This window comes from Nematolebias whitei, chromosome 15 (assembly GCF_014905685.2).
Source record: "Nematolebias whitei isolate Nwh7 chromosome 15, NemWhi1, whole genome shotgun sequence".
NCBI classification, from domain to species: Eukaryota; Metazoa; Chordata; class Actinopteri; order Cyprinodontiformes; family Rivulidae; genus Nematolebias; species Nematolebias whitei.
Window position 1 is genome coordinate 21872900 of NC_056512.1, and position 12895 is coordinate 21885794.

The 12895-nt window shown below is 40.4% G+C and overlaps 1 protein-coding gene across 1 annotated transcript; it reads right to left on the reverse strand.

Moving 5' to 3' along the window:
• Positions 1–4976: 4976 nt before the first annotated feature.
• LOC119421096 (phospholipase B-like 1) lies at positions 4977–12228 on the reverse strand. Its single transcript, XM_037688494.1, has 7 exons — positions 12187–12228; positions 9806–9950; positions 9418–9618; positions 9105–9245; positions 7475–7660; positions 7269–7375; positions 4977–5261 (listed from the first exon to the last, which is right to left on the reverse strand). Exons 1-7 carry the CDS (start codon positions 12226–12228, stop codon positions 5085–5087), a joined length of 999 nt encoding a protein of 332 aa, XP_037544422.1. The 3' UTR covers positions 4977–5084.
• Positions 12229–12895: the final 667 nt, after the last annotated feature.

Sequence of the window (12895 nt, forward strand, 5' to 3'; positions counted from 1 at the left end):
AGAAGAAAACAGACAAAAGTAGGTCAGTAAAACTCACCTGTTGGTGGCTGAGGTTTACGTCTGCGTTCTATCTGCCAGGAATGACACGTTTTCAGGAGGATGTCCCAGTTCTGACCATTAGGGCAAGTTTTCTTGGCCATGCCTGGAGCTTGGTAAGTAAAGACGTCTGCTGTGATGCTCTCAGGTGAACTTGTGCTCAAATCATAAAAAAGAATAAAAATAAAAAAAAAACAGAGGAGGGAGGAACTCCCTCCTCCCTCGTTGCAGGTTCAACAGATGTTTCAGTTCCTCCATTCAAAAGGAAACAGTGAGTCACTACGTGTCCCACAGGGACTCACTCAGAGACAGCACTGAGAATGTACAGTGATGGGAAATTCAACCCCCAACAATTTCTTCTGGTTTTGCGTTCTTGTGGCACCTAAATGATTCGAATCATCAAATACATTTTATTACGGTATATGACAAAAAAATGATCCAAGTACAAAATGCAGTTTTAAAATATTTTTACTTATTAAAGAAAAATAGATATCCAGCATAACTGGTCGTGCCATCCTCTGCAGTCAAGCGGTGACTGGAAGTCTTTCACATTGAGGTGGAGGAATGTTGCTGCTGTGATTGTTGCCATGCTGCAGAACCCAAAGGTTCTTGAACTTTAACGTCACGGACCAAAGGCCGGGACTTCTCCTTCGGGATTTTCAGCAGATTTCATAGTTTCATTATTTACAGCAAGTGATCCAGGTCCTAAAGCAGCACAGCAACCCCACACCATCACACTACCACCACCATGTTTTACTGTCTGCATGAACTTTTTAAAATTTATTTACCTTAAATGTAACAAGACTTTCCAAAAAGTTCCACTTTTGCTTTGTCAGTCCACAGATAATTTTTCCTATATTCTTGGGAATCAATCATCGAGATGCTTTTTATTGATGTAGTTTTGGCATATGAGAGATAGGTCTGTTGTTTTTGCTCAGCAGTGGTTTTGGCCTTAAATGTCCCCCCTTAGAGGTAATTCCAGCCATCCATTATCTTTAACCCCAATTCTTCCTTTCCAGATCATGGGGGTCACTGGTGCCCATATCCAGCGATCACTGTGTGAGAGGCCGGGTACACCCTGGACAGGTCTCCAGTCCATCACAAGGACACAAAGAAAAACAACTATTCACTCTCTCACCTAGGGACAATTTAGAGTTACCAATCAGTCTAACATGCATGCTTTTGGTTTGTGGGAGGAAACTGGAGTATCTGGAGAAAACCCACACAGCACGGAGAGAACATGCAAACTCCACCCAGAAAGGTCTCCTGGCTGGGATTTGATCCTGCGACCTTCTCGCTGGGAGGCAACAGCTCTACCAAATGCACCACCGCCATGCCACTGCCTTGAAGGCAATTCGCAATTCCCTTTCTATTTTTTGTTGGTTAATGAACTTTGACCTTAACTGAGCACATTTTTAGATGCTCTGGGATTTTTGTGGATCTTCTTGGATCAGTTGATGCACTCTTGAAATTATTTTTGGTTGGTTGGTCACTGGAAATGTTCACCACTATTTTGTTTTCTCGATTTTTGGATAATGGATCTATTGATGTGATTTTAATTAATTTTATTCTACAGGTCTGGTAGTAATTGTACATCTCCTACATGTCTGCGTGAGTGCAGCTACAGCGTGCGCTCTCAGGACATTATTACCTGCAGTGTTCCTTCAGTGCAGACTGAACTAGACAAAAGGGTTTTCTCCTACTCCGCTACCGTTTCCTGGAACATCTTGCAAAAAGATCTGAAGCTCTCAACCTTGACCTCTCTAAGTGGCTTCAAACATCTGTTAAGTTCCTGGCAAAAACCAATGCAGACACGTTCCTGTTTTTAGTTTTCTACATCACTTTACAATGTAGCTATTTGTTTTGGGTTTTTTATACCATTTTCTTTCATTTGTCCTTCTCAACTTATGCTTTCTTTTACGATTGTCCACTGTTGTCATCATGCATTGTTGAAATCAGATCTCTTTTGTGAATGAGTCCCCGAGGCTCAATGGGATTAAACTGTATAAATAAAGGTCGAAAGAATAATCAGGTCTGGGTGTAAAACTGAATTTGGCTTTCTAATAAATGTGGTTAACCAGTTAATTTGCTAGTGGAAAAGGGGCAACTTTTGAGCATGGGGCCACAATGGTTTGGACAGCACATACTCTTGATAAATGAAATAATTTTTAAAATGCATTCCGTATTTACTCAAGTTATCTTTGTTATATTAACTTAAAGATTTATGATCTGAAACATTTAAGTTTGACAAAAAAGCAAAAGTAGTAAAAAAAAAAATCTCCGGTTTAAACAGGATCAGCAACGTTAGTGACAGAAAATATTCAAGTCATGATCATGTTACTGGTCTCTGGCAGGTTTTCATGTTTCGATGCCATGCGGATTAACCTATAAGGAGAGATTAATCCTTTTTGATGAGGTTGATGCATTTCATCATAAAGAAGCTACGTAAACAACAGGAGGAAGGGGATTATGTAGCTTGTAATGCAAAAGAAATCTGCTTCAGTATTTATTTTCCTAGTTTTATGCAAAATACTTAAAGGTAGGTGCAGCTCCCCCTGCTGGTCATCAGAGGGCGTGCAGGTCCAAATGCAATAGTTGTAGAATTAATAAAAATAAAAATAAAAATCTCATTGGTGTTCATGTTCATGGGTTTGATGACTCTGTTATATAAACCAGCACAGAGAAGTAGTCAAATTAGCATTTGGTTGTGATTATATTTTCATAGAAATTGTTTGTTTAAAAAAATACACCATATTTTAATGCATATGTGGACAAGACACTGCCACATGGATTTCACTGCCTATTTTTTGATATCCTGATTTTATTTATCAGTGCATTTAGAGTTATATAAATTCACACAGGCTCAAAGCAACCTTCCCCCCTCCCCAACTAAAACCTGCTCCCACAGCTACAGTATGTTTATGCATCACTTCAACACCATTCAGTGAAATCTTGCTTGAAAGTTTTTAACCACAGCGACCGAGAGTCAAGACAGGACGGCACAGGTACAAATGTGAAAATTTAATCAACGGCAAACATTTAAATAATTAAGACACAATACACGTCCACAGTATTACAAAAACAGTACACAGAACATTGAAAATCACAAACCGGAGATGGTGCATCGCTTGCTGCAAGAACTGCTGAAGGACCAACACTTGCTGCACGGTTTCTCTTTAAGTTACAGTGATAGTATCTGCGGGTATTCAAGAATAATTTAAAAGATTGAAGAACAAGCTGAAGGTGGAAACAAACATGATGGGCCATTTTCCTGCTTTGTGGGAACCTTGAACTGATGTCGTCATCAGTCAGGAACTGACCCTTATGATCTGTTGATATGGCTCATGGAAATGTGCAGTATCAGAGTCTGATCCCAAGTCAGTCGGTTGAAAAAATGAACTTTGTGCTCAACTATTCTAACACATCCTGGATAGGAACAACAATGTATTCCTATATGGGTCAACAGTTGTCATCTGGACACATGACCATGAATCCTCCCTGGCACAGCTGGGCCTGTGAGCGATGAAGTCATAAATCCTGAGGCAGTTCTTACCAGTGAGAGACAGACTGGAGGTAAAAAGGCCTTAAAGGGAAGGATGCAAACGTGGAACAGTCTGTGTGTTTTCAACACATCTTGAATTTATGCTCAGTCATAAAAAGAAGGCATGTCTGAGTTCATCGGTTTATGTTACAACCTTGAAAAGGAGTTGTCTGACAAGTTATCTTTTTGCATTCCGTAATCATTTTTTATAATTTTACTTTAATAGTTTTCCTGCAAGCATTCAACCTAACAAAATAACTCTTCCTGCATCTGTAGAAATTTGATTCTTAATTGTTAATCCGCTGGTTCTGTCTGTTTATGACTGAAAATGCATGAGCTGAATTAATCTAGGGTCTTAGAGTACCCCCACCCCTCCTGTTGTCCATCTCAAACGTCTCAGAAAAGGGTGAAGGAAGGTTCTGCAGCTGGGTCCTTCGAGCAGCCTGTCTGGGTAAACAGGCAGTGATTTGCAGCGTTTCAGCCTCATTGCTTTTCAGCAGGTATTAAATAATATTGTCTGATAAATCTGTGGGGTTTTATGTTATTTTGATGCATGCTTGCTGTCTGGACTCTCATGCTGTAGTACATAATGTGGAGTTCTCCCAGTAATAGCTGGATCAGTGACAAGAGTAGCTGCTGGTTGAATAAAATGCTGATTAAAAAGGTCTAAACACCATATAAATCTTCACAGAGGTTTTCTGTGTTAGCGAAGGGGCTGAGGTGAACTAGCCATGAGTGATTCTGCAAGGAAGCAGATGATTCACTAGATCTAACAAGAATCTGAGACAATTTTTAGTCCATTGTTTGTAACTGGGCAAAATTTAAAGAGATGGTCATCTCAGTAGGAAACGTATAAGAAAAATATTTATCTGCATTTTGCAGTTAGGAGCTGCCCAATGCACAACCACCCAGGTTTTTGACAAAATCTGGGTTGTTCCTGTCTGAGATGGGGACTGTGAGGCACCTGGGTTTCTGTAATTGAACAGAAACTCAAATCCTCTGTGAAGCAGCAGAGTCATTCACAAAAAGGTAGAAATAGAAAAATTATAATCTACTGTAGCTTCTTCAGAAACAAAGGCAGATAGATTAGATGAACTTGATCCAAAATACCAGAAACAAGAAGCAGCTGGCAGGTGGACAGAGCCCCAAGGTAGACCTTCACCTTCCAACATCATCTCCACCATTATTCCCAGATTCAAACTGGGTCGTACAGAACCCTTGCTGACAAGGACAGTGTTACAAAAAACATCCAAGTGAAAGAGAGAGAAGGATGAATCACTTATCAAAAAGTATTAAACATGAATTTTTTTTTTTTTTATCAAATCACAAAGTTACAGCAATGTTTAAGGCACCAATGGCAGCACACCCATCCTGCAGTGAACAAGTGAATCATTACACCCTGAGAGAAATTTGTGCTTGAACTCAGATTTTAAATCTGTTTTAAAGTTTATAATCTGGTCATGGTTGTCCAGACACACACACACACACACACACACACACACACACCTCACGGCTCAGAGAGAAGAGGCTTCATCTGGACAAATGTGAAGTTGTAGTACAGTGGGAGGCCCCGGTGGCTGACGCTGCTGAATTTATCCCAGGAGAACGGTGGGAGTCCGTCCTGCGTCGTTGGCCCGTTCACTGCCTCTGCAACAAAATCCCCCGCCATGTGGAAATCTGTCACCTGCATGAAGAACAACACAAGCTGTTACAGCCCTGGCCGGATAATGACGTTTCTATTAGTTGAAGACGAAGAGATCGGCTGTCTTTGTGGATCTGACGGGAAGAACTTCGGCTGCTGGTTGGTTCTTTGGTGACCCGACTCTGAACTGGTGTAGCTTGAGACTCACTGGAGCATTTGGTTGTGAATGTTTTTGTGAATATCTAAATCACTGAATTGGTCACTTTTGTTTCTGTTAGTTTAGGGAGTCGGTGGATCTCTTTCTATTTTTCTTCAGTTGGTTTATGTAGAATTTTATTGAGAATTACAGTATTTTTCGCCCTATAAGTTGCAGTTTTTTGCACAATTCACATGCCTGTGACTTATAGGCTGAAGAGACATATTTATGGATTTTTTTTCAAATATTTATAAACCAATTTTTGGCTGAAAGATGACCATTTTCATTAATTCCGACTGAAAATATTGAACACTACCATTTTTCAGCTGCTAGATGGCACTCGAGTTGTAAGGCATACCGTTGTATCATGTAATAGTTAAAGTGGCTATTGATAAATTCAAAAAAGTTCAAGACAAAAAAACAACTAGACTTTTTTTATTATAGTTTACTTTATACTTTATTGTTGTTGTCTTGAACTTTTTTGAATTTACCATGTCCTGGATGACTGAGAATCTTCACCAGCTATTAATGACACAATCGACTTGCCATAGCCTGCCACCTTTGTTCTGGTTGCTGCTTGGAGCAAACGTCAAACCAGCTTCATTTTGCTGCACCGCCCCGGCAAAATGCAGCTGATTTGACCATTAAAAGTGCATTTATTAAGCAAAAGTTAGACTGAGACACAACTTTACTATAAAGTCGACCAAACAAATAATTGTTTTTAAGGGTTAATCTTGTTAAATTCTTGTTAAAGTCCTCCCATGGATGATCCTGCAGCCACAATTTGGCAGCAAATCGACTCTTGGCACACCACGAGTCCACATTTCCGGGTTGTCAGCGGTGACGCGTAACAAACGCGATGCGTCAGCAGTGAAGCATAATAGATGCGACGTATACAGCAAAGTGACATGTTTATGGATTTTTCCACTTTATTAGACATATTTGCACTGTTGTGACTTATAGGGGGGAGCGGCGTGTACGGCGGAAAATACGGTATTGAGATTTTGGCTTTTGGTTCGTCCAGAAGTCACTAAGTTTTTCATATGGTTGCAATCTTTGTAAATTAACAGCCTTCTCCTCTCTTTGATTTCTAGACCTGGTAATGATTGTTTTAAAAAATGTTAGGCTTTAGTGTTGCTAGACTGGACATAACATTTAAATTAGGGGCTTGTGAGGGATTTGCACCAGGGACTTCTCAGTGGATTTAGCTTAAAAAGGAAAACATCCAAACATTTGGAGCATTTTAATCCTTGATTAGTTTCATTTACAGATAGAAACGATAAAGGCTGGACAGACACACTTGTTCGATGGTCTTCAGTCGGTTGTTGGGGTGTCCCGATAGGTTTTTTTTCAGACCAAGTACAAGTACTTCAGTTTGGGTACTTTCCAGTACAAAGTACACTTTAGAAACATGTTTCTTTTATTAACACAGCTAACGGTCTGCTGACTTAACATCACCAGTTTATCTAAAAATATTTCTAAGCTATATACGATTTATATTTTTTAACCTTGGTCATTTACAAAGTGGAAGCGGAAATGATGTCATAAAGCATAAGTGGTATCAGTTTGAAATAGCAGGGTGTTTTTCTGAGTACAAGTATGAATATTAGCGGCTGGTAGTTTGTTCCCGCTCATGGGTGTTGACTTTGTCTGCTTTGCTTTTATATCAGATGAAAGTGTGATGTGTAATACTGTGATAAGCTAAGTATTAGCAGGTCTGTGTGTGTTAGTTTTCTGTACAGAAACATGACAGGTTTTGTGATTGTGCTGTCAGTTCATATATATTTTTGTGCGTAAATGCACGCATGTTTGGCACACCTTGGCATAGATCTCCAGTCATCACAATAAACTACCTTGGTGTCATAGCAACCTCTTGGTGAAGACTTCTCTGCTTTCAGGTCACCACGGCAGCAGATGGTACGGCAGGGCTTGCCCTCAGAGTATGGATCCTTCTTATAGTCTAAAAAACCCAAAATGATAAAAGATATCAAACTAAACATTTGTCTGCTGATAAACACCACACAGGGACTTTGCGTTAACAAGACAAAGAGCAACACACCGTTGAATCTCATGATGTACTTCAACGAGTCCAGATCTTTCACATTGGCCTGGTCGCGACGGAAGATCTTGGCTCTGGAGCAAAGGTCATAGGAGAATTGGTTTCCACGCTCCTTCCACATTTCTCCGTAACCGCTAAGTATGTAGATGTTCTGGTGGAAGGGAATGTTGTAGGAAGGCCAGTAACCTGAATTAAACAAACGCAAACGCAACTTTTTTATTTAAGGTTACATTGTGGGCACCAACTGATCCTTGTGGGGACCAAAGCCAGATCCCTATAAGGAGAAGTTACATTGGGTTATTAGGGGTTAGGTTTACTAGTAGTTGCCTAGTACTAGTTTACCATTACTAGTACTAAGCATGTTAGGTTTAGGGAAAGGGTCAGAGTTAGGTTATAGAAAATGAATGGTAGTCAATGCAAAGTCTCCAAAATGTAGGTTTACAAGAACGTGCGTGTTGCAGTAAAGGACAATACAATGGGACAAAAACTGTGTGTGTGTGTATCAGAAGCCTGATCAAAAACTCTGTGTGCGTGTGTGTGTTATGTGTTTAAATGTTGCTGATTTTATATGTACAGCACTTTGTGGCAGCTGTGGTTGTTTTAAAAGGATTTATAAATAAATAAAGTATTAAGTATATCAGAAGCCTGATCAAGAAAGCTCATCAGAGACTACTTCCTCAGGCGGCTGAGACGAGCTGGTCTGGGAAGCTCAGTCCTCACCTCCTTCTACAGGTGTGCAGTGGAGAGCATCCTGTGCTCCAGCATCAACATGTGGCATGGAGGATGCACAAGTCAGTTGGAGTCAGTCTCCCCACCATCACAGACATCTACACCTCCAGATGCAGGAAGAGGGCCACCTGCATCATGAAGGACCCCACTCACCCAGCACACACACTTTTTGCCCCACTTCCCTCAGGAAGGAGGTTGAGGAGCATTAAGTGTAGAACCACTAGACCGAGGAACAGCTTCTACCCTGAGGCTGTTAGACTCATGAATATCTTACCAAAATAATCACTGTGAAAAATCACATCATGTTTCTGCTGATCTGTTTCATGCTGCTGCTGATCTATTTCATGTTGCTGTGTTCATTTGTGCTCATCTGCTCACACAGACTCATGTTCGTGCTGCACATGTACCACATGTGGTGCAAATGACAAAGAATCTCTGAATATTAAAAAAAGAAAAAAAAAATATATAAATGAAGTAGATGTATATCCAATAATTACACTGTGAAAGTTTCAATAAAGTCTGTCTAGTGGTTCATAAGATATTTTGCTAACAGACAAACAGGCTTGACTCCATCAATAAATGCTGAAGTTTTAGACGAAGATTTTGTTCAATGAGTAATGATCAGAGTATGTGTTGTGAATGACTCAGTTACTAATGTGCCACAATTTAGCTCAGTATCTGTGAAACTGACTGAAATAAAACAAAATCCGTCTTTTCTAAGGTCATGTATCTGTGGCGGCCATCTTGAATTAAATTGGCCCTCAAGGTTAATTAGGTACATCCAATGATGTTTTTTATAAATGTTTCAAAAAATAAACGAATACATCTGTGTAGTGACCTGAACTCACACACAACCATAAGCACGCCTGCTGTTTGTTAGTGGACAATAACGGTGTGTTACCTTGACGCAGAGCTTGTGTCTGGTCAGAATACTGCACCAATCCTGGGATCTGCTCCACCACAGTCAGAGCGCCATCCTCAACGCTGTGGGCCAGTTTGATTTTACTCCTGTCCAGGACCATGTACTGATTGTTGTAGGTACCTGAACAGGTAGACAGCCTGTTAAAAACTCGTCCTTCAGTCAGATCGAGGCGTTTTTACTTTGCTTTGTTAGGTGAAAGAAATTTATTACACTCACTATTTTCAATAAATAAATAAATAAAATGAGACCATGCGGCTTCACGAACAGCGAAGCAGCATGTTGCCACACTGACCAGAGTTGTGCATGGAGAAGATCTGGGCCCATTCCTCTCCTGTATGAGCCAAACTGTGGGCCAGTCTGACCCTCTGCCATGCCAGTAGGCTTATTGGGGTGATTTTGTCAAACAAGGACGAGTTGAAGACTTCGTTGCTGGTCTGGGTCATCATCAGACCGCTGCCCAGGAGGTAGAAGTCATCCAGAGACTCCAGGAAACCTGAAACCACAAACCAGGTTCTAGAAATGAGACCAATGCAAAGTTACGGACATGATAGAGGAAAATTATCATTTGCATTTAACGAGACTCCTAAAATCTAGTTTGTGTGAAACAACTGCACACATTTAGAATCTTGCTGCTAAATGTTTTTAATTCTTGTGGAGGAGATTTTCTGGAGTCTGCACACCAGGGTAGCTGCTGAAGGACAGTTTCCCAGTGGCTGTGTGGGGCTCAGACACATGGAAGTCCCAGTGTTTGTAGATGCGCATGGTGGCGGCGTACGTGTACCAGCTGGAATGAGCAAACAGGAGGTTCTCATAACCCGGCAGCATCTGAGGAAGAGGAGGAAAAACAGTAAGGTGGACTTAACCTTCAGGAGCCAAAGAAGATATTTCTATATCAGGAGGAATTATTTGAATTTTTAGAATAGACAAAACAAATATCCACCTGAACACCACCGAAATAAAACTGAATACATGATGCAGTTAAAGAGCAGCTCTCAGGTTGTGTCAAACTTTTTTTTTTAATTTTTTTTTTAAATGTGATGTGAAATTGCATCTCCAACTAGTTTCCAGCTGTTGCAGCCCAGTGAGACATTTAAACTGCTGCAGGGGAGGTTTGATTTGAGGGTTGCTGAATTCACTGTTTGCTCTACTTCTTACATTCTAACAACTCAGGAGTTTTCTCAAGACAAACTGAAGAACCGGAGACGGACGGTGACCGAAACTGGTTCAGCCTGAAGATGAAACGTACAAACACAAGCAGAGTGGTGCCTGAACCTTTGAATGTCAGAGAAACTGAACAACTGTACAAAGACGTGTGACAACACACTCCTCGGGTCACAACTCTGCTGTCCACCCTACAATATATCTCAAGGGGAACAAAACCAACGGGGTTTTTTCCATGTCCACAAAGACGAAATGTTTAAAAAAGGGGAGAAACACTATGTTGCCTAAATTAAACAAGAAAACAGATTTAAAAAATGCCACAAATGGTTTCATTAGAAACACCTGTAGTGTGGACATTGGTTGTCCTCCCTAAACGTTATCAGTTTGAAATATGTGCTCAACACATCTCACATGAATGACGCCACCACCAGGACTTAATTTGAGCCGGATCCAGCCAGAACAGGATCCAGGAACTCTCTTATTTTGACAGGGTGCGTTCTGGTAACCGTTTGCTTGGATCCGGTAACTCTCAGGCTTATCAATAACAAAGTTATGAACAAATATGACTGCCTTGAAGGAATAAAAATTATATTGGATATGTAAACTGAAAATAATTACATAAACACTCATTTTAAACACAACAGCCACTTACAAGATTCTTAATATCACATACGAGCTGTTCCTTCAAGCATGCATTTCTGCTTCTACCCTTAAAAATAGGGGTGCACGATATTATTGGCATGGTATCGGCTGATATTTGCGTTAAAGTTCAATATCGGACATTGGCCATTCCATTAAAGGCGCTGTTTTTGCCTGAAGCAGCAACGGAACATGATGACGTTTTCAGCACAAAGTGATGATGTTGCAGCCCAACGCGATGACGTCACATGCGCCTACCTGATCTCAAGGCGGAAAGGAAAATTCAAAATGTCAGTGGTGTGGAAGTTTTATTTTTCGTTGGTGAGGATGTTGGATTCCTAAGATTTATGGACTACGATGAGTCTCGCTACATCGTCTCCAGTCGGAAATATTTTTCCATCGTAGCCTTAACCAAATTGCAAGCCGTCATTTCCAACGTCATTGAGAAGCCAATAGCCGAAAGCACTTGGGGGAGTTTTACCACAGACATTTGGACGTCGTGTTAGCCCCGTTAGCATGATTAGTCTTACGGCACAATGGATAGACAAAAACTTTGATTTTAAAGTCTGTCCTTCATGCACAGGAGTGCAGAGGATCCCACACTGCAGCTAGAACAAGCCTCCACAAGTGAGACAGCATCACAGCTGACTAATGCTAATAAATAATATTTAACACTTTTCATTTAATATAAGTTAAAGTGCTCTGCATATCATATGGCTGTTACTGAATATATGCCACCAGCTCTTACAGATGTTACACAACTTTTGTAACAAATAAGCCTAAATAAGAGGGCTATGTTCTGACAAAGGAACGTATATAAAATATTGTTTATCGGCCAAATAAGTTTTAACATATCAGCCAAAAATCCAATATTGTGCATCCCTACTTAAAAAATCTGACCCTAAAAATCCCAAGTCATCATGCAATTTTATTAAAAAACTCAAAAATATAATTAAACAGCACAACTAAATTGCAATTCACTTTGACATTTTAAGTAGGTCGTTCATACAATTTTGATTATTGATTAAAAATGCAACAAGAGAAATGTTTGATGTGTATTATTCACATCACGTATCAAAACGATGGCACTAATTTGTCAAAATAACAGCAATCAAAATGTCAAAAAGACAGTCCAATTTACTTTCATTTAAAAAAGGCTTCTCATTTTCCTTAGTTGGACAACCGGGAATTAAATAACCTGAAGGCAGTGGCAATCGATATCTGAGCAGGAGCGAGTGGTGGGGGTGAGTGCCGAGCTAACCAGGCAGTCGTACACGAGCAGGAGCTCACAGGCAGCCGCCATGAACAGAAGGAGGAGGTGCCTGGAGGTTCCACATGTGGTCGGACAACAACGAGCAGGACAGTGAATTCAGCGGAGAAGAGTCGTGCTCAGAACCGTCAAGTAAAGGGGAGGGTGATGCTTGACAGAAGTGTGTACAAATGTAGGTAAACGTAAATGTTTAACGATCCATTAAAATACACCGAAATGCAGGAAATCGCATCTAATTTATTAAAAAAACAGACACCCCCCGCCCTGCATGCTATTTGCATTCCGGCATCGACCGGTTTATAAATTAAGCCCCGACCACCACGTCACGTTTTTTTTCTCCTTCAAACGGTTGGCCCCCTTTACAAAGAAAAAATAAAAGGTGCACCGCTGGTGTCAAAGGAGAGATAATAGTAGTGTCATGCCTTCTAAAGATTCTGACTGCAGTTTGCCCGTTACAATGAGTTAAACATGAACGTATGAATGTTTGTTGGCTTAATGAGCAGCAACAAAAAGGGGAGATTTGTTCTTTCAGTCCAGCTGCAGAGTAGCAGCTGTTTTACATAAAGCCATCACTTCATAAAAAATATAGATACTTTTTACTAAAGTGGGATGTTTTTCCTTGTTAGAGTTTATTTTTAAGGTAAAAGATTTAATAATTTTGCAGCTATTGGTTAACCCACTGTGAGGGAACCCATCAGAA